Source organism: Calidris pugnax, unplaced genomic scaffold (assembly GCF_001431845.1).
Source record: "Calidris pugnax isolate Ruff unplaced genomic scaffold, ASM143184v1 scaffold178, whole genome shotgun sequence".
NCBI lineage: Eukaryota > Metazoa > Chordata > Aves > Charadriiformes > Scolopacidae > Calidris > Calidris pugnax.
The window spans coordinates 2,222,470-2,244,730 of NW_015090986.1; the positions used below are offsets into that span (position 1 = coordinate 2,222,470).

At 37.2% G+C, this 22,261-nt stretch overlaps 1 protein-coding gene across 1 annotated transcript in view; it reads right to left on the reverse strand.

Moving 5' to 3' along the window:
- The window catches only part of PLGRKT (plasminogen receptor, C-terminal lysine transmembrane protein), a 28,744-nt gene extending 6,515 nt beyond the window's left edge, over positions 1-22,229 (reverse strand). The window contains exons 1-3 of the mRNA XM_014954001.1: positions 21,999-22,229; positions 1,265-1,395; positions 193-302 (exon numbers count right to left, since the gene is read on the reverse strand). Coding sequence (XP_014809487.1) covers positions 193-302; positions 1,265-1,395; positions 21,999-22,079 — 322 coding nt within the window. The 5' untranslated portion in view covers positions 22,080-22,229. The remainder of the gene's footprint in view (positions 1-192; positions 303-1,264; positions 1,396-21,998) is intronic.
- Positions 22,230-22,261: the final 32 nt, after the last annotated feature.

The window sequence follows — 22,261 nt, forward strand, 5'->3', positions numbered from 1 at the left end:
AACTGGAGGGAAAAGCCGTAAAAGTAGGGTGATTACTTTTGACTGGGGAAGTATCTGATTGTAATAGAGAAGACAAGAAATGAAAGAGTAAGATTTTTGTCCATAAAAAAAGAGAAAATCTATTGCAAGTTTTCTCCCAGCCATATTAAACTTGGTTCCATGTATGAACCAGCCAGAATTATACACACATACCTTTTATCCTTTGCAACAGTGTCCCATAGCCCATATCATATTGATAGGCAAATATAAAGCTTAAGGGAACTATTGGCAGTAAAACTCCTGGGTTCTTCTTTTTTATTGCTCTGTTTAGGGAAAAAAAAAAAAAAAAAAAGAAAGAAAAAATAAGATTATTTATGGCATTCAGCACATTCTTCCTTTAGGTTGGCCTTGACTGTCTAGGACTTGTGTGTCCTTCTACACTCTCTAATCAAAGAAGTGTTAATTTCCTCAGAAGCATTCGTCTTCTGGTTGCCTTCTTGCTCAACTGTCAAACCCAGGGTATTAAAAAAAATGCTTCAAGTGGCTTTTGAATATATCTAACAACAATGGGATAATCTAACTCAGGTAGCATGCATGTGTGCACGCATATATCCATCCAGCTACATGCAACACGTAGCAATCAAGACACTATGTTCAGTTCCAAATATATCTGAGTCCACAGAGAATGCATAATGCATAAGATGCATTTCATCTGTACTATATACACAAAACAAACCGACAAATATTTCCTACATTCCCCTAATCATGCTATAGCACAAGAAAAACATGTTAACAAACAGAAGGCCAATAATGCAAGTTCTTCCCCATGGAATACAGCTTTATTAGCCAGGGTTTCTTCCCCCTTGGGTGAATATCTTGATTCAAATTTTAAGTGAACAGACTTCAGAATATGTCCTCTTGTTCACCAACATATTAAAAAACCCAGATGGTGGAGTATTTTTTGCTCATTAACAGTTCATTAAATCACAATACAGACAAGAAAATGGCATGGCTTTTAAACAATCCCTCCTGTTCCACACACAATTTTTAATTTACATTGAACTTTTGATACCTCAGCTCTATCAGTTTATTGTCAATTCAGTACAGGCATAATCAAAACATATCTGGAAGCAGACAGAAATCACAGTCACTTTGTCATCTGATCAACCTTTGAGCAGTTACTGGATAAAAATAACTCCCTGTTATAATGCAAGAGGAAGATCCAGCATCACAGAAATAAAAATGTAATATAGTTATATTTTCTATTAGGAAACAAACTTCATACCTAGCTGTTAAACCTACAGCAGCAAGTCCAAAAAATGTCCCAAAATATTTTAGAAATTCCCGTGTCCAAGCAATCTGCATGGCTGTTTGTCTCTCTCTCATCTGGTTCTGCATCAGTAGTTGCCTTTCCAGCTGAAGAAGAAAGAGAGGTTAAACAAAATTAAGTCATCCATTTATTTTAACAATGGAGTCAATCTCTCATTGGTCTAGAGAACAAGTTTTATGAGGGGAAGCTGAGGGAGCTGGGGTTGTTCAGCCTGGAGAAGAGGAGGCTGAGGGGAGACCTTATTGCTCTCTACAACTACCTGAAAGGAGGTGGTAGACAGGTGGGGGTCGGTCTCTTCTCCCAAGTCACAGGCGACAGGACGAGAGGAAATGGCCTCAAGTTGTGCCAGGGGAGGGTTAGGATGGATATTAGGAAAAATTTCTACACCAAATGGGTTATAGAGGATTGGAACAGGCTACCCAGGAAAGTGGTGGAATCACCATCCCTGGAGCTATGTGAAAGATGCATAGCTCTGAGGGGACATGGTTTAGTGGTAACTTGGCATTGTTAGGTTAACGGTTGGACTTGATCTTAAAGGTCATCTCCTACCAAAACGTTTCGATGATTCTATAAATCCAAAACACTAACTGATAAAGGTGTTTTTTTTGTTATTTTATTTCAGTCATTCATACCTTTTGATTGAGATTGAATTATTCTTCAGTAATATCTCAGAATAGTTTATACCAAGAAAGCGTTTAGGTCAATTAGCAAATCCTTTAACGCAGAACCTTTCTAATGCTGCTTCTCAAGGTCAAGAAAACCAAAATACCAGTGTTAGTTTTTAAGAGTTCCCCCAGTCTCAGCAGCATGGTCTAATTTAACGTTCTCTGACCTTTGCATTTCCATGGTGATTCAAATGGGAGCATCCAGCTACTTTCCAATTTATTCTGCTTGATTTTAATTTAGCTGATAGTATCTTTAGAGTAAATCTTGACACCTTTTTGTCCTTTGAGGATTTATCTTCTCTGTGATGCATCATAAAGCTATTAACTCTTTTGAAACGCCACAGTTACAAATATAGAGAAAACAATGAGAAGATATCAGATCTCTTCAAGATACTGGAATACATATCAAAAGTCCATGAAAAAATACTTCTGTAACTGAAATTAAAAACAATAATGCAGAAAGTAAAATCTAGACAGTATATTCACATGTCAAAGTAGAACTGTCTATGGTGCATAAGAATAAAAAACCAGACTATTAGATTTATTATTTTTTAATTACATGCCCCATCTAAACCTATTGGTACTTTTCTATCAAATAAAGGTAAATTTAGTATTTCTTAAGAGTTCTTCTCTACTGTACAAAACACCAAAAAGAACAATAGTCTTTCATCCTTAGTGATGCAAAAAATAAGAATTGTGCTGAAACTAAGCAGTCTGAAACCTGAGTACAGAAGTTAGTTAACACAATAAGAAGTCTACTTCTTCCCATTAATGTTTGTAACTCATTTTTTGGGAAAAAACAGAGTTACCTGAGCTAGTATGTCTAACCTAGCCAACAGTGTTGAACAAAAAGTACAACAAGGTACAGGAAACAGAATACCAGCTACCTAAAAAACTGTATTCTAGAAAAGAAAGGACAAAGAGAGAATTCAGAAAGTTCTCTTCTCATGCATCTATAAAAGTAATTAAATATGTTCTTTTCTCCTGCTTTCTAATTCAAGAATAATTTAAAGGATATGTAATTACTTGAGGTTTCAACCCATTTATTCATCTCCATTACTATTGATTTAGCCTGAACAGAACAATTTCTGTTAAATTGTTACTAATTATTTCTTCAGACTATGTTGATCTTGCTGTCTTATTTACAAGCTCATTCAGTACCTAAATAGGTAGAATTAATTTTTTAGACAGCATAATAAAAAAGGACAGATCTAATTACATATAATTGTACACAGAAGGAAAAACAACATTTACTGTAGTCTCACAATACTGTTTCATCTGTTTCTCTTTCCTCAAGACTTACATTGCAATTGCTGTTCTCACAAAAAGTGTGAACAGGCTCTACCTTCCTGACATCCATAATTTTCAGATTGCTTTTTTTTTCAGAACAAGTAATTATATAATGCCTGACAAACCACTTAATAAAATATCAAAATAATTATATTTTATTTTGTCACCTATGAGACACTTGGAAATTCTAATGTAAACAAGCACACTGCCCCTTAATTAGCCTCATTGTGGTCCCCAATATCCTAAGCCTGGTAAATTGCTGAGGGTTGATGCGACAAGATAAAATAATGACGTGTAATATCAATTTAATGACCTCTATTTTCCCCTTCAATTTCATTATGTGTGTAGTTTGCACATGTGTGAAACGTATTAAGGGATGCTTTGTTTGCCAGTCAGCACAGATAAGGAGCCTACGCTTCCAAGATACACAGTATTACCCTAAATGAGCTTCAATTTGAAGCAGGACATGGGGAGGAAGTGGGACAAGGATATGCCACTGAAATATAGGTCTTGCTAAAAGGAAACTTAATGGAGAAGAAAAAGAGTTTAATATGCTTGGAGCATAGAAAGAAGTAAGCACAGAACAAAAAGAAAGTTGTAGGTTTAAATATACAAAAGCAAACTAAATAATCGCAACATGAGTTCTTTGAAAAGAAACAACAAAAAAAACCCCAACAAATAAACCCCTTCACACAAATTAGACTTCGATAGCTCTTCAAAACCCAAGTACTGAAAGAAAAAGATAATTCCTATGTCACAGACACTAAGGTCAAACAAGCACCTTTCTGTAGGAGCCTGTCATATCAAATTTCAGAAGCCCAGGGACACTTTCATGTATATCTACAAGTAATTTATATAAATAACTTAGTACAAATGAAAACAACTGTTTTGTATATTATAAACAACAGCTAGATAACATAACCAAACACATTTTCACATTTTTTTCTAGTAGAACTTTTTTTTCCTACTGAAAAACCCTAACCCTCACCTTTCTACACGGTACCCAATCCAAAAATAATGGGGTGAAAAACACATAGAAAAATGCTTGTAATTCCTTTCCTTTGAGCAAACTTCTTCAATGTGGATGTAAAATCTTACCTAGATGAAACACAACACTGTATTTAAATTAATGTATTAAAAAAAGGTGTATTGGAGGGAAGCTTTAGACTGATGTATCTTAGAGATGAGTGTTTTATGTGTACATTGGGAAATGTAACATAGCCAAGAAGAAAAGGTTTCAGAGGAATCTTAATGCACAGAAGGCAATAAAAAGTAGATCTAATGACATTCAGCTAAATTAATAGTTTAGTTTTTGCTATTACTGAAGTTGTATGATGTTACAATGAACAATTTACTACAAACGATCTTTTTTTCCCATAAAATTACCACGCAGCACCAAGAAAGCACTGAGATGTTTTTAGGGATGCTAAGTAATCTACAGTATGAGTGCAGAAGCTTGTTTTCAAATCTATTTTTATTAGTCATTACTTATATGCTCCAAAATCTCTGGGAACCTACGCAATCTTATGGCATACCCAGGAATACCTCTTCCAAGTAACAGAAATGCCCTTTGTTCTGTCCTCCTTTATTCTGAAAAAATCTTCATTCTTGCTTTCCATTTCCAAGATCAATTTTGTCACTTAGCATAGTTTAATCTTCCCAAAACAAAAGACTAGAGCACTGTAGCTGCTGGACTGCAATGGGAATCAGCGTAATGAAGGGAAATTCCACACTGACTTCACTGGATTTCAAGCTTTCCTTAAGGAAAATGAAAGGGAAAACAGAGCAACGGTTACGGCTAAAGTTGTCCCAGAACAGACTTTCCCCACACAATTTGAACTTACTGGAATAATTGTAGAAAAAAACAGTTTGGAGTACACCTGAGCTCTTTTTAGAGAGCACCTTAGCCACTGCGCTGCCGGATGAGGCGGGTCAATGCTGCTGCCATAAACCATGGAAGAGGTTTATGAGCCATGTTTGACACTAAAAGAGTATATGCATTTAAATTAATCTTGGATGCTCTAAATTGCAAAATTAAGCACCTATGTGGACACTCAGGCAACTTCTGTGTTCCCCAATTGTTCAAAATTTAGAAAAATTCAGTGGCAATATCCTTCTGCTCACCCACTTAACATGCCAATCTGAGCTCAGCATCTTGAGCTCTGACAGTTTTGAGTGACCAGGATAGCCCGATACACTGACTTTACACGGAGCAACTATTGGCAGATCTTAAGGCAAAACTATTAAGATTAAGATCACGTTAACCTTAAGCAAGTCAGGATTTGAAAGCAGATCTATCTAGGGAAAGACTCAGGAGTCCACCACAAAAGATGATTCCAAATTAGATGAAAGACAGAAAATCAAATCATGTTTGACTGTGGTTCAAATCAATATCCCATTTTCAGCTGTTAATTTCTTAGTAATTGTGTCTTATTTTCCTCCACATGTGTTCTATTGAAAATGCCAGCCACACTGGGGAACTGAAGAGGTGGAGAAGACTTTTGCCCTATTAACATGCAGATTTTATGACAAAGGCCAAGTCCTACTCCCTTAGGACTTATTTTGCAATGACATTTTAAGATGACTTCTTTTCCCATTATGGCAGATCAGAAACAAGAATTAAGAACAGCAGGCATTCGCTTTACTGCAAACCCTAACTTCACACACAGAACTTTATAGGTTATAAGATCCAAAAATAAAGTGTATCATTCAAACTTAGCAGAGGCATGCTGTAGCTTATTTAGAATAATCTCACTGACGGGAGAAGTTGATTATTGAGGAGGCAAGCCACAGTTGCACATCATACACACCAGGTGAACAACAGTTCACCAACCAAGTGCCATGTCTTAGCGAATAAATTCTACTTCATTTTAAATACATAAGCTTCTCATCTATATAGCCATAAAAACTTCAATAGGGACTATTTACTTATAGTTTTTATGCAAGCATAGTCATGTAAAGAGTCTCAGGTGCAGATTTACCATGGGAGGAAGGGAGCTGCTGTAGTTTTCCCAGCCAGATTGCTTGTGCAATGGCACAAGGGAGATGAAGTTGTAATGTGGACGCACGGGTACACATTCAAGCATGCTCTTTTATTACTGTTAAGAAATTATGACTTCCAACAATTAGACCATATTTTAGAGACACATATACAAGTACAATTAATATCATAATCTAAAAAAAAAAACCTACATAAACTTCTGTGAGTTTAATTCGATAATTAACAGATTTTTCTTAAATGATAGTAAAAACTCCTTTATTGACTATGTTGATCATGCAATTTTAAAATTTAAGCTTAGCAATTTCAAAATACAATGGGTAGTAGTAGCAAGTAACCTTTTATATTTTATAACACTCACAGGAGGACTCAGAAATAACTTTCCATTTTTTTTTTAAATACAGCTAGTGGTTTCTCAACACCACGTGAGAAACTGTAAGGGCTGATTAGCATTTGAAGTCTGCCACATACCAACTGTTATAGTAAAAGGAAATCAATCTGACAAAATGAAACATGACAGTTGAAGAGAAGTGAGGCGGAGAGGGAAAAGGTCAGTCACTGTGAAACTGATAATGCTAATAAACTAGTCAGTGGTAACCATCCTTATCATTTCTATTGATTATTCTTCAGACTGTCACAATGATGTCAAACCACAGAAAAGAGCATTTTATACCATCATGTCATTGATTTAAATCCAGTGGGAGAAAATTCTCATCTGAAATAATTTAATCAACTTTGACAACTTGCAGAAAAATAAACAGTCCTCTCTGGATTACAAGCCACATCAGCACTGGTAGATAAATTGGACATTTCTGATACTTCAGACTCTTAGCTTGTTTTCTCTCTTTCTTTCTGCCTTTCTGTTTCATGTTCAGATGCTGTAGGAAGGAACAGATTCTACTTTGGCTTTTGTATTAAGGTGACGCACAAAGCAAAACAAATGGCATGTAGGGTGGCGTACAAAGGCTCAACAGAAATGAAAAACAGAGTCACTGCAAAGTGTCCACATGTATTACATACAATTTCTTTGCTGTATTTTGTGCAGGTCAAAATTTATCTGGAGACACGAAGATGTAGTAATCACCCTTGGATAAAACCTCTGTTTGCACCCAGATGTATTTAATAGCTGTCCTGGCAGATACGCTGTTTTCCTCAATCCTTCTGAAATACTGGGCAGAACAAACACTTGACTTGAGCGTGGTTGTGCCAGTAAAGCCTATTTAGGGAACTGTATTTCATGTCACCATCACAAAGACATATTATGCTGGCAGACTGGTAAACAGATAGTCAGACAGAGAAGGAATTAATCTACCTTAGAAGGAATTATCAGCCACATAAATATACACGATTTCTGCTTAAGTTCTGAAACTCTCTATCTAAATCTAAGAAAAAAGAGACATGAAGAATGTGTTGGAATAGCCTTACACTCATATTAAAAGAACCTCCACTTTTGTCACAGGCTAATCTCTTGCACATCTGTTACAGGCCACGGCTACTGTGCCTATAATAGAAGGTTATTTTCACTCACAGTTTTTCAATTATCAGAGACTCTGAAAGCATTTTTTAAACAATTAATAACTTCTATCTTTTGAGTACTCAGAGGCACAATGAAAATTAGGCTGAATTTTTCAAAAATGTGACAGTCACACATACAAAGAATCTGCAAATCACTTACGGAACACGTACAAAATTTGGCGTGCAGGTAATATAGCTAAGTAACTGCACAAACCCCTTGCAGGAGCAATGCACCTGACATTCCATAAGCAGATGAAAGACTAAACCCTTACATGACTGTCCTTAGGTATCATCTTTCCCAATCAATGTGCAAAACCAGAAGCTGCTGCAAACGCTTGTTTAGCAAAAATAAATGGAAAATAGAATAGTGGTACCTTTGTTTACACCTCCATTGTAAGCCACCAGAGTGCAATACAGAGATGATAACATGTAATAATTATGCAGTGTCTGCTTGGTTCTAAGACCAGCATGCACACAGCAGTGTCAGGAAATGGGCCTCTAGATCAAACAGTTAAAATAAATCAGTCTTAAATGTTTTATCCTGCCGCTTCAAAGCTTGTTTGCAAATATTTTTCGCATCAAGTACACAGAGCAATTAAAATTATTAGCACTGCAAGAAACTACACTCCCTAAAAAGAAAACTCAATTTTTAAAGCTTCTAAGTGCAAAGAGAAATTACAAAATATTTACAAGCTAAGAGCTATCATAAAAAGAAAGGCATCTAACAATATTAGCCTCAAGTCAGAATGTAAACTGTACGGAAAAAAATTCCTTTATATTCCTGTTGTTGTCAATAAGTTACTGGAATGACATACTATATGAAAAGAAAATAACATCCAAAGCACCTAAATCCATTTGGCGTTTTAAGCTGTCAAAGGAGAGGGCCAATCCAATGGATTGTGGTATGAAAGTAAGATTTCTTGGCAGTAAGCTAGTATTTCCATGCTTCTGCTGTGTAGCCTTTGACCAACGAACGTGCAACAGAGTGAAGAAGGATGTCCTCCACCTGCATTTAATAACCTTATTTACAGAGCAAGCACAGTTTTAAGGTACTGTTATCAGTGTTCAGAATTCTCAGGAGTTATATACAAGCTCTATAAAGACAAACCAAAGTTATTGGATAGTCAACTATGTAAAAAACGGGTATCCATGTTGTAGGAATAGTAAAATAGATCAAGCGGTTTAAGAAAAAGAGTTACAATATCAAGTCATTTTGAAATGTGACTAATAATTGTATAAGTAAGATTGTTATTTCCATTCCCAAGTAATGCCTCTAGGTACACTCCTCATGTGCCCTATAGAGCTGTTTTTTAAAAAAGAAATAAAGACTGAGAGTGTTGAATCAAAATGATAACCAGAAGAAATGGTTGTAAAATGATACTGCAGTATGAGAGGGTGTCATAATACCAACAAAACCTGCAAATATGATGTTTCTTCCTAACCATTTCAGATTCCGACCTGCAAAATTATTGTGTCTCTCTTTACACCACTTTTTTTTTATGAAATTAAAGTAAGTATAAAATCTCTTTACTTATCCACTGTACTTCCTGAGCTTTTATAAGTTCTGCTCAATACAAGGCTCTTCTTTCCTGCCCCCCCCCTTTTTTTTTTTTTTTTAACTTAGCATTCAAGAAATAGTATTTAATAGAAAAACAAGTAAATGGCCAGATTCATCTTCAGTGGACTTAAAAGCAGAAGACTAAAATGGTAGGTTTCCTCTACCAAGAAGGAAGGAACTATGGAAATTCACAGTGTTAAAGTAGGCAGCTTCAGAAGGCTGCCTACTTTAATTTTTCCTTTGAAGTCCGTTAAATCCCCCTAACAAATTAAGCCTACAGGTGTAAGGGTCAGCTGCAGTGCACCTCCAAGCAAAACAAAAGTTTTACCTAAGCAACCTGCATTCACAATGATATATAACAATCCCAGCTATTCCCCAGCAAAAGGACTGGTAGAACTGGAGCAATCAGTCTGCTTTGCATCTTTTGCTGGTAGTGCTTGCATGTTAGAAATAGCTATTAAAATCTGCTCTTTGTAAACTACTGCATTAATTTCTTTACAGTGACCAGGCAGAGCATACAATCCCCCAGCTAATACCAGCCAAACTGGCTTTTTTCCTGCGAGATGGATTGTTCTAATCTTCCCCAGTACAGATATCATTCATCTTGTTCTGTTCCATTTGATGCACGCAGACTAATAAGGATATAGAATTGTTACCAGAGAGCATTTATTTCCTGAATTAAGCCCAGATCACCTAAGGGGCAAAACAATTTTTCTAATGCTCCAAGACAAATGCATTAGAGATGCCACAAGCGCTACTAGTATCTTGTCAATAGAAAACAAATCTAGTGATTTCCCACCCCAAAGGGAAAAGGATGTTAGTAGTCAGGAAAGGGAAAGCTTTCTTACATTTAGCTTCACACAGAAGAAAGGGAACAATTGTTTTCATTGTAATAGAACTTAAAAATAAAAATAATTTTGACTAATTCTCAGTGAAAACTTCAGAGAGGAAAAAGTTAGGGACTTACAAAAACCCTGCAGAAAATTACTCAGTGTCTAAGACATTAGGAAAAATTAAATTGTTCAGGTATCATCATGGATGTGGCACAACTTATCTTTGTGCCGACAAAGGTAAGTTGGCAAATCTGTAGATGGAAAGAATGTCATCATGCAAATTTTATTAGGCACAGGAAGGACCCTACAGAAAGCAGCTTATGCGTGTGTAAGTTCTCTTTTTTTTTTGATCAATGAAAGTGAAAAAGTATGGAAAGAAGTTTTATTGTTCAGAAACTCACTGGCATTTTAATATTAGCCATTCTTCTTGCTGAAAGTCAAACGATAGCAGCCTTTCAACAGCCACCTCATTTTATAATCAACTGAAAAATCATCAACAGTATGTTGACTGAGTAATGGGTTAATGTAATTTATTAAGAAAAACCCCAACAAAATCCTACAATACTATCTGCAAATATACTTCATCTTCAAATAAAACAGAGAGCATCTCCCCCTGTCCTTACTCATACTTTCTTATACTCTCTTTTTCATTCTTACTTTTAGCTCATTACTCAAAAAGCATCCAAGCATAAGGGCAGGAACATGTAAAAGTTACAGGTTCATACCAAAACCAAAATGATAGATTTATTAAGTCAATTCATCTCACCTGTCTACGATGCAGTATTGTTAGTTTACTACATATCAAACAAACATTAATATTTTCCCTTTTCAAAAGTTTTGTTTTCTTCTTCTCTGGTTTTCATTAACATTTTGTGTTTCTTTTTAAGTTGAATTACTAAAACAGAAAGTCTAGTTTGTCATAAAACTCATACTGACCTATCTTGTAATAGCATCTTTACATTCCTAATACACTTTTAATTTAACTGAAATACAAATTATGCATATAAAACCTTCCCCTCAAATATTAATTCTTTCCCAGCTAGGGCAGAGGAGATCATTGAGCTGCCTGATAAATAAATCAGGTTTTCCTCATCTCTCCCTCACAAAATTCTCTGCAGCTGCAGTAGTAAAGGAAGTTCAGCAAAGTGTTATGGATTAATATATCCTAAGGACAGTAGAATCCATTATTCAATTCAAATCTCACAAACAATAACTAAAGGAAGGTGTACATATTTGTATAAAAAAAACTTTTGTCTTCTTAACTATGCAGGCACAAATACTACTTGTATTTTATCTATGCTAAGTGAGTAATCTCATTTTTCACTTGAACAATTGTTTAAAATGCTTTAGCTGTCTCCTTCGCTATATCCTACATATGTTACCACAAAAAATTCTGTTTCTTAAAAAGTAAGAACTTCAAAAACCACTAGGAGGATAACTAGATTATCACGTACTTCCCAATAGGAAAAAAGAAAAAACATTAAACTCCTGTTGAAACGTTTAAACTTATTTCTTTCTGGGCATACATAAACCTTATTATTGTTGTGTACATTTTCAGAAAGCCATTGAGATGAAAACCAAACACCAATAACAAACAGTTGTATAACTGAAGTTACAATATCTTGTAATCTGTGCTAGATAAAAATCTCATGGGCAACACAACACAACAGCACTCACAGAAAAATCAGCATTAAGCCCTTAAAACCAGGAAACTTCTGTATTTAAAAAAATAAATAAATAATCACATTTACTTAGGTGTTTGAGCTGGTTAGAAACTGTAAAGTTGGAAAAGAGATGTTGTTAAAGAAGAAACAGTATTAAGTGCAAAATAAATCTAGAAGAAAGAACTGTTACATATTAGCCAGCCCTCAGTTAAGGGGACCTGCATTCTGTTCAGGTACTTCACCTTCTGTGTTTGCACAGTCACGAGGATAAGGCAAGAAAGCACATTCAGAAGCCCTTTAAAGTTAGCCTGAATGCAAGGAGCTGGAATAAACATTTATTTATCCCAATTAAGACCACCGGTGACAGATTTCACTGCCTTTCTTAAGTAACAAATATAATGACTGTTAAGCACTGAAAGTCTCCTAATATTTATCCCAATTCTTGCTTGCTTGCTTTTGCAATGGAAAAGACTCAATATTTCTACAAGGATGTATGAGAAAAATGAGTGGATTGAAAAAGCTCCACCCACACAACCAAACTTAAAATTCATAACAGAAGTGTTTCTAGCATGAGACAAACACCATTTTGTCATCCTTTTCTCATAGGTTCTAATGCCTTTATTATTCTTGCTACCATCCTCTGAACTTTCCACAGCTTGTCTGCTCATTAAAAGAAGTATTAAAATCTTTTTCCCAGCAATGTCATCAGTAGTGCAAATTGACTAATTTCATCCCTGGTTAATAAATCCAAAATTAGATTCGCTTTTTACAAGAATCTGTGCTGTTGATTCAGCTTATATGTCAGTATATAAATACATATATATTAAAAATATACTGATATTTATGCACAAGTATATAAAACCTAAATCTTTTTTATGCTCCTGAAGTCTAATCACTTATACTCGGTTAATCTATCTAACCTTTCTTTTTTGGATATAATGCTCTGAACTGGTATTTATTCTATTGCCTATTATACCATTGCCTATTATTTCAGGCATTTTCCGATTTATCAAGACAATCAGAATACTAAACTAATCTGCCAACCTAAAATGTTACACAAACAACATTTCACTGAATTATGGCCAGATTTTATTTCGAGAAACTGCTGAATGTCTGGATATAAATTGAAATGTTCTGGTCCCTTTCCATCGCTTATAATAGGTCTGACTTTATTTTTTTTACTGTTATTATTACTTTAATTCAGAAAAAAAAAATCCAATATAATTTGGTTATAAGATATGGCCTATTAAGAAGCTTGCTACAGGGTACCTCTATTCTTTCATTTCAGATTTAAGAACAAACTGTTGAAAATGAAAACTGCCTCATTCCTTTCATTTATTGCCATTCAATGCAAACCTCTTAAGGCAATAGAACCCTGGCAGGAAAGTAATGCAATCATACCTCTTGGTTCTGCCTCTAACCAAGCGCTGACAGTGTAGAGGAAAGAAAAAATATATTAAATTGCATTTATCTATGCTTTCACTGAGTTTTTGACAGTTTTTCCAAATACAAATACTTTTCTCACACATCTGTTTTAACACCAAATTATTGTCTAATTAAATTAATGTTCACACATTAACATTATGATGAAATAATGTTCCAAATCATATTCTTATGAGATCAAGAGCATTACAGCCATTTGCAGATATGGATCTCACATGCAAGTGCCATAGCTCATGCATACAGTGTAAAATGCATACATCTTTCTCTATAGGCAAGACCTGAAAGCACAGAGCAACAAAGGGTCATTCTCAGAAGTAGAAACCTTGTGATTTATAATTTGAATCAATTAAGCAAATTATTTTTACAGGTACAGAATCTGCAGAAGTCAAATACATTTTTGGCATTTCTGTGCTGCGTCCAAAAGGATATTTCATTTACAGAGAAACTGCTATTTTCTTTTTCATCTTCAGTCAGACTACGCATTACTGTACTGGAAGATGAATTTCCCTAGCAATATCTTCCCAGCTATTCAACTTAACAATTTTTACTAACTGGGGAAAAAAATGCCTTGTTTTTGTTTTCCTTATTATTTTGCATCATTACTTAAGCTTCAAAAGGAGCTGTTAAAACAAACCCAACACCAAACAAAACCACCACCAAGGGGGGGGGGAAAGAAAAAAAAAGATGAAGGAGCATAAATGTATCTAATCAGGTACAAAACTGCAGAGGAGCTTCAAGACCACCAGCTGGCCCTCATTAGAATAGGATAATTTAGTTTTCCCATGCCCCAAAATGAACCTGTATGATGTTAGGGACCCCAAAAGAGGGAAAAGATTTGAAAAGATTTTCAGAAAAGAGGATGTAATTGCACTGCGCTGCCCAGATGGAAAAAATCAACACTTTACTACTTTATTTGATATTGGCATTTTTTTCACCAAGGCATATGGAACCTTTCCCATGCCTACATGGGGACAAAACAGGGATCAAGTCTATAAACTCCCAAAGACTAACTGCTATGAAAGCTGATCTATGACTGTTTCCTGGCTATCCAATATTACCTGGGGAGAAGAATGTACTTTACAGTCTGACATAATAAAATAGGGAGAGAGGAGGAATGGCAGGAGAATAAGAATGAGACTATCCAGAGATTCATATTGCAGACAGGAGGTTATAATCAAACATTTTTATTATGGGTAAATACAAGATTTGTCAGAAGTATATTATTTTCCTAGCCTGTTTATTTTCTCAAACATTATGTGACTGCCATCAAAGATTAATTTGGAGGATTATCTCTGAGTCCTGAATGCAATTATGCTTTCCCACAGAGAAGATTATCCTTTTGTCTGATAAGGAAAAAACCCCAAAACCCAACTGAAAAAAACTCCCAATCACTCTGAACTGCTATCCCAAAACAACAACAAAAAATCTGTTAGCCACAGAAAAAAATTATATGCCCCAAGCACTATCTAGTTTCTTTTCTGCCCAGCACTTTCAACAATTTTTTGGCTCCTCCTGCAGCATTTTCTCCTAAAACTGGCATTTTTCAAGAATTCCAGTCCTCCAGTCTTCTACTCTCATGAGTCTGATCTGCCCCTGAATGTCTGGCAGAGCCAACTTGCTGTAATCTTAAAGCAAGATTTTTTAAACAAGATTTGCTTAAATAATGGTTATAGCTTCTTACTGGAATTGCTCATTTTAATCAATTTATGTATGTGCTACTGCTGAATACATAATATTAACCAGTGTTGGGGAAACTTACATGTGAACACAGCAATATATACTATAAAACTTACAAAATACACAGCAGACTGTACAATTTTGTTTCAAGTAAATTACTCCCACAGGCAAGCAGGTATTTGCTTAGTTTTTGCAATCTGACAGGCAGGCCACACTGAGGTTTTAATTCTGAATTCCTTTCCTTGTGAGGTTACTTCTGTATCAGTATCTGTACGCACACATGAAGTCTATCTAACAACTGTCAGTTAACAGTTAGACCAAGCCACAACTTGTTTCAGATGGCTGCTGTGCACGTGGCACTCAACAGGAGTGCAGACATCAAGCTGTAACTCGTAATTCTCAGTGTGGGTAGAAGCAGATGTGAGGAAATCCTACCTCGTAGGACCCACAAATTAAACTGGGCCACAGTCTGTGCCCGATTCCAGGTTGGTCAGAGCATCAAAGACTAACTCAGGTTGGACGGGACCTCAGCAGGTCCTGCTCAGAACAGGGTCAGCTATGTGATCCAACCAGGTCGCTGAGTGCTTTATCCAGTCAGGTCTTGAAAACCTTCAAGGATGGAGATGGCACAGCTTCACTGACCCTCTGCTCCATTGCTGAGTTGTCCTTGTGGGGGAAAAGATTTCTCCTTATATTCAGTCTGAACTGCTCCCCCATCCTATTTCAACCAATCTCTCACCCTCCTGCAATCCACCGCTGTGAACACCCTGGCTCTGCTTTCTTGATAACCTCACTGTTGCTGGAGAGCTGCTGTTGGCCCTGCACCCCAGAAGGCACCCCTCTCCAGACTGAGTAAGTCCAACTCACCTGGCCTCCTCTCAAGAACTGACCAAGCCCTTGACCATCTTGATGGTCTGCTGGTAAAACTGCTTCTTTTCATCTACATTTTTCTTGAATGGGAGGAAAAGAAAAGGAGCAAAACCTGGATGCAGTATTTAAATGCTTTTAACAAAGCACTGAACAGAAGGCAACAGGCATTTTCCTCAACCTACTGGCTGCACTACTGCTTATAAAAGCCCTCCTTGTTGGTCCTTTTGACTCTGCCGCCAGGGCACACTGCTGGCTTGTGCTCTGATTGATGTCTTCCAGTGTCCCCTACATCTCTACAAAGTTGCTCCTCAGTTGTATTGTTGCCAGGGACACCAGGAGGAGGTTGTCTCTAAATATGTCAGCTTTCCTGAACTCCTCTGTCCTCCAGAGCTGCTTCCTATGGCATCTACCAGTTCCCTGAATAAGACAAAATCCATATCCCGGGTCTGCACCATGCTACCTGCCTTCCTCAGTTCCCTCAGGACCCTGATCTCATCACCACAACCAATACTGCTTTTGATACTACATCATCAAATCAGTTCTTCCCCATTTGTGAGTAACAAATCCAGCCGTGTGGCAGCCCTTCTCCTCGACTTCCCTACCTCTCTTTCCTGAAGAGCTTCTATCTGTCCATTACTTCCAGTTGCATGACCTGTCCTACCATATCTCAGTTACCACCATGATGTTGCAATTTTGGGACTAGAAACAGCTCTTGTTTTCCCTGCTTGGATGGAAGTGTTTCTCAGGCTGTGTACACCTGTACTTCTGCATGTACAAGCCTTTCTCCAGACCCTTCAATGCTGCAGAACCTCCAGCATGTTGTCACTCACAAAAGCTTCTGCAAGCAACAGGTAAGTTCTAGACTGGTTTACTTAACATCTGTCATGACAGCAAAATGCTCCTATTGTGTTGCTATACTAGTAACAATTTTTTTAGGTTGGGGGAATGTGATTATTTCATTTGGAGAAAACACAGAGGTTTTTCATTTTCTGGTTTTGGTTTGAGGTTTCTGGTTTTGTTTATTTTTTTTACTAAAAAAAAATAGTAAAAAATGCTCTGCAATAGTTTAGAGAATTTCTTGTGCTCTAAATTATTAGAATAAAGTAAGTTCATTGTTTAGAACCTTATCAGTATCACATTTAGCAATTCAACAAACTAGGAATTAATCTTTTCCACATGGCCTAAACTCCAGCTACACGGAATCACAGAATTTTTGGAGTTGGAAGGGACCTCTAGGGATCATCTAGTCCAACTCCCCTGCCAAAGCAGGATTGCCTACAGCACATTACTCAGGGCTGCATCCAGGTGGAGATACACAATTCCTGCTTTTTCAGCTAACCTGCCCTCATTCACTTCATCAGGCAGTCACCTATACAACAGATTTTTCTCTTCTATTCTCTGACCAAAATCAGAGTTTCTCTGTCTCTTCATTGTTTTTTGTACAGTTTTTCCAAAACTGGGTAAGCAGGTGAAAACTTCAATAGTTAGACTGCATCAAGATAGTGCTTAATTCCTTAGGTATGATTGCTACACACAAAGATATCACAAATAAATCAGTCAGATACTGTCTTCCCATTTCTCATGTGAAAAGAAAAGAAAAGAAAAGAAAAGAAAAGAAAAGAAAAGAAAAGAAAAGAAAAGAAAAGAAAAGAAAAGAAAAGAAAAGAAAAGAAAAGAAAAGAAAAGAAAAAGAGACATAACAAAATTATAAACTAGTCATCAATTCAGATGTAATTATTAATGATGTTACAAGCTAATATATGAAAGAGTAAAACGGCCAGTCATTAAATGACTTGGTGTACTACCAATGTTTTCTGCAGTTTCAATGAAAATTTCTTCTCATTCTGTAAGAAAACACCTTATACATGGAGATATAATTGAAAACAGTTACCAAGGACATAAAATGCTACAAGGAATTAAATTTTTAATTTCACAGACTAGAAACCACTGTTCACTATGCAGTATTATTCTCACACAGCAAGCTATCTTCATGTCATTTAACTTTCATAATACCACAGGAAAAATAACCCCCAAACCCCTTATAAAACAAAATCTCCTCCTCCTCCTCTGAAAGGTTACGTTCTGTGTAGTTTACTGAGTACTTACAGAGAGACTATATACAGGAAACCTGGGAATTGAGTTAGTTTCCTCTGTGTAGAGCTTCCCAAGCAAAGCAAGGAAAAGCAGCTTTTTGGAGCCAAAAGTGAGGCAATAAGAGCAAGGCAGAAACTAAAATCTAACCAAGGGCAGGTAAGACAGGGGGAGAAGAGCAAGGAGGGAGTGGCACAGTACTGAGTTAGGGGGATTCCATTCAAAACAAAAAAGCATTTTTGATTCCTCTCTATACATGAGAAAGCTTGGTAAAAATTTCACAGGAGAGCTTGGGCTTTTTATGTCTATAGCCCAAATTAGAAGTCTTTAAGTTAGAATGTTGTTTACACATCAGCACAGAAATATTCTTCTGTAGTGCAAAACTAATTTAGTAAGCTTTGCTCCGTGTAGTCATAGAATTAAATTAATCAACAGTAAGAAATTAAAATTTAATTTTTAATCTGTACTGTGCCATGACCTTCTACTATGATTTTGCTTTTTATCACTCTAAATAACACTATGTATAGAGTACACAAGGTTGTTTTAATATTTTTTTTATTATTTGAACACAATGTAATTATATTATACTTAAGCCTGTCTCATCATAGCAAATTCTTAAGCAAGCTTCAAAGTATGTGAATTCAGCCAGTTTCTTAAAATAAAGTATTCTAATCCATACTGAGGAATGAACGATCAGCCACAAATATTGCTGCATCCTTAATTGCCAGTTTCAAAATGTGTATCTTTTTGCAGGTTGACTTGTAGACATGAAAATGGCTTTCTTAGTAAATAGCTACTGAAATAGCTTTTGCAAGGTATACATTTGAGGTTTTGAAAAAAATGGCAAGGAATAGAAGTCTAATCAGAACAGAAAGTACAGAACATAGCACTTCAACACAAGAAATACATGAAATCCTTGCTTTAACTCTGTTAAGAGGACCTACACAACTCATGAAAATAAATAATCTGCTACAAATGCTCTGAGACCTGGAACCTCCTCTTAACCATTCAGCCAGGCTAAAAACACTTAGCAAAGCCATATGCTAGGCTTTCAGCTGTAGATCTGATATATTAAGTGTTTGGAAAGAATTTTGCAACTTACACTCTAAGGAGCAGACTCATGATAAAAATGAAGCCTCAACAAACTTTTACCATAAACACTCTCCACTTGATACAGACTGGTATTTCATTCTGGAGCCAGACCAAGACAATACAAACAACCAGCAAGTCCTTCAGTATCAAGGCAAAATGACAGCTGAGGTTTTATTATTCTTCCAAAAAGTACTAAGATGCAATTTCCAAGGCCACAATCCATTCTTTTCAGAGTTATCCCAAGAAGGGGCTAAAGAAAAAAAAATGTGCACGCAACTTTACAACACCTTTTAACATTCCCTTATTTTGAAGTAGTAGAGTTGGTTTGAGTGTCAGCATACAGCAGAGCAACTCTAAAACTGACTGAGCTTTAGCATGCACCAAGCCTTAGGATTTGGAAGGGTCTTTATCAGTATCTGTCATATTACTAACCCTCCAATTTTTGCCAGTCTCCTTCCAATCTACAAACCTCCACAGAGGATAAGTCAATGACTGAACAGCTTTGTATCTTCTCTCTATTCAGAGGAGAACATATACTTAATTTTTGGCCTTTTGTTGTTGGTGGTTTTGGTTGTTGTTTTTTTTAAAGAAAAAAAAAAGAGTGTTGTGTCATGGAAACTGACAGCACAAAAATCCTGTTCCAAACAATTTCCAGTAACTTTATGGCTCCTCCTCACCTACAGGGAACAGGAAAAACCTTCACAGATTCTGACTGTGTCACACCACCACTGCTAGAAGGGAGGCCATTTAAGAAGAAACGATTTTGATGCCTTCTTGATCCACACCAATTGGCTTGAAGTAACAATAGTATCCTATTCCCTCAACATTGTAATCATGGTACATTCAGAATTTATGAAAAGCCCCAAGAGGTTTCAATCCCACATGTTGTTTTGGGATAGATTTACGTTTAAAACAAATCAGTATTTTTTAACCTCTCATAGCAAATACATCGTATTGCTTGAAGCAAAAGCTTCTATTTTACTAATAAATATGATGGTTTTCAGAGAAACATGGGAGAACCAATAGCATCCAAATGCCAGTATTTCACCATAACAGAATACCTAGTGTTTTAAGTTAAGCTATTTGTTTCTGGTCCTCACATGACCTAACTTCTCCAGGTATTTATAGTTACAAATTCTGTCTAAAAGAAAGAAAATCAAGCTATATTATTTTGCACAAATAGTCTGAAAGTAGTTTGTCTAACACTAAACTCCAGACACATCACAGGTTCTACTCACACATGGAAAAGACAACTGACAGTCTTTTTCTCTTCCCTATGCTCTCCCAAGCTCAGAGCAGAGCCATTTTCTTCCATCGCTTTATGACTCAAAATTTAGTCTTCCTTTTTCCCCTTTTCCCCCACTGCATCTTTTGCACTGAGACAACAGCCCACTTTTTGCATTTTTAAAAGAGACATGTTCTCTAACATGGTTGGTGTGTCTGCAACATAGTACAAATCAGATATGATCAGGCATTTACAGTGCTAGAAATAAATCCACTATGCTGTTACTATTGTCAAAAAGAAGAAATACAACAAAGGCAGTGTTCCTAAATAGCAACTTTAAAAAATTTGTATGTATGCAATCTTGAAAGGGCCTTTTTGCAACTGTCTTTGAAGAAGTTTATTTTTTGTTAGCCTGAGCATTTGGGCTAGAACAAGAGTTGTTAGGCATCTGGGGTCAGGAGGCCAAAGACTGTTTGCCACTCAAAGGCTGCAGCAGCCTATAAACACTAGCTGGAATCTGAGCTGTTTCCTCAACTCTGTCCTTCATTCTGCACAGCAGAGAAGCAGATAATGAAGCAAGCCTTCACTTTAATTTAATCATCATTTTCTCAGACTGATAACCTTCCCATCATTTGGATTTCCAAAAACTTTTGGGGTGAGAGAAGTCCCTTTGTATAGGGAAAAAAAAAAATAATAAATTGTTTGTAGACAAAACTTGTGGTTGCATTTGAGAAACACATAACTCAGCAAAGACAGAAAATGGTGTTTACAAACCTTGCAAAAAGTTGATTTTCTTTAAACAGCTAAGAGCTACCCAGTATTTTACTATATGATCTTTCCTCATGCTATCTTTCTCCTTCCTAGCCACATTTTCAGGGTCACCTCCGGAGTGCAGTTTACATGTGATCCTACACAACCCACCATCTGCAGGCTGCTTTGAAAACCGGACTCCGCCACCTACTGGCAATTTATTAAATTGGAAGTTTGTCCAACACTACTTCAGACTTTTTTTTTTTTTACCTGTATTCAATTTAAATGCAGAACTAAAGGGACAAACTCCAGCTAAACCCTTCAGGGTGCATTCTAGCATTTAGCATATAAACACGCTGCAGATCACAGGACACCTAACAACGAATCAGAAAGCTGTGACTAGTGCTACAACGTTAAGTTCTGTTCAGCACAACTTTCTGAACCTTAGTCCAACTGGCTTTCCTTTTTTTTTTTTTATTTCTCTCCTGCAATTTTATTATTTTATGAGAGGGAGTAAACAATCCCCTATGTCCTATTTAGTTTGAGGTTTCTAGAACAAGGCACAGCTGAAATTCTAGAAATGTGGAATAACTGCAGTTACCTGACTGAACCTAAGGGAAGAGTTTGAAAGATTTTACCTAGTGGAAGAGTTGAAACATGTTTTACGAGAACAGTATCCATGTTTTAGTAACGGTGCTGTTACTGATTCACTTTAACATGTTGCTTAACACTGGAGGAGCCCAGTTGTGCTTCCAGAACCGTGTTTTTTTAGGGTCTGGCTACGGCGAGGACAGTTTCCACCTCTCCGAGCTGCCGATGGAGCCTGCCGAGGGAGCTGCTGGATCCGGAGAAGCGGTGCTTCACACACCTGAGCCTGCCGGGGGCTGTCGGTGGAGCACCTCGGGCCCCGGGCGGGGAGGAGAGCCCAGCAGAGCAAACCCCCGCGGGCCAAGCCGCACGCCCAGCCCGGCGGGGCAGGGGGCCCGTGGAGCGACCTTCCTCCACACACACGCGTTACCTGAAGCCGCGAGTTCATCGCCATAAACTCCTGCTGGGCTTTCAGGCTGTCGTTTATCGACTTGGAGAAGACGAACCCCATCCTGCCCTGGAACGCAGAAAAGACGTGGCGGGTAAAGCGGGCGGCTCGGCTCAGCCCACCCCCGGGAGGAGCCTGTCCCGGGGCGGAGGCGGCGGGCAGGCCGCGGCGGGCAGCGCGGAGAACGGGTCACACCGCCCCGCTGGGGACTGGCCGCACCCGCGGGCCCTCGGGGCCCGCCTCGG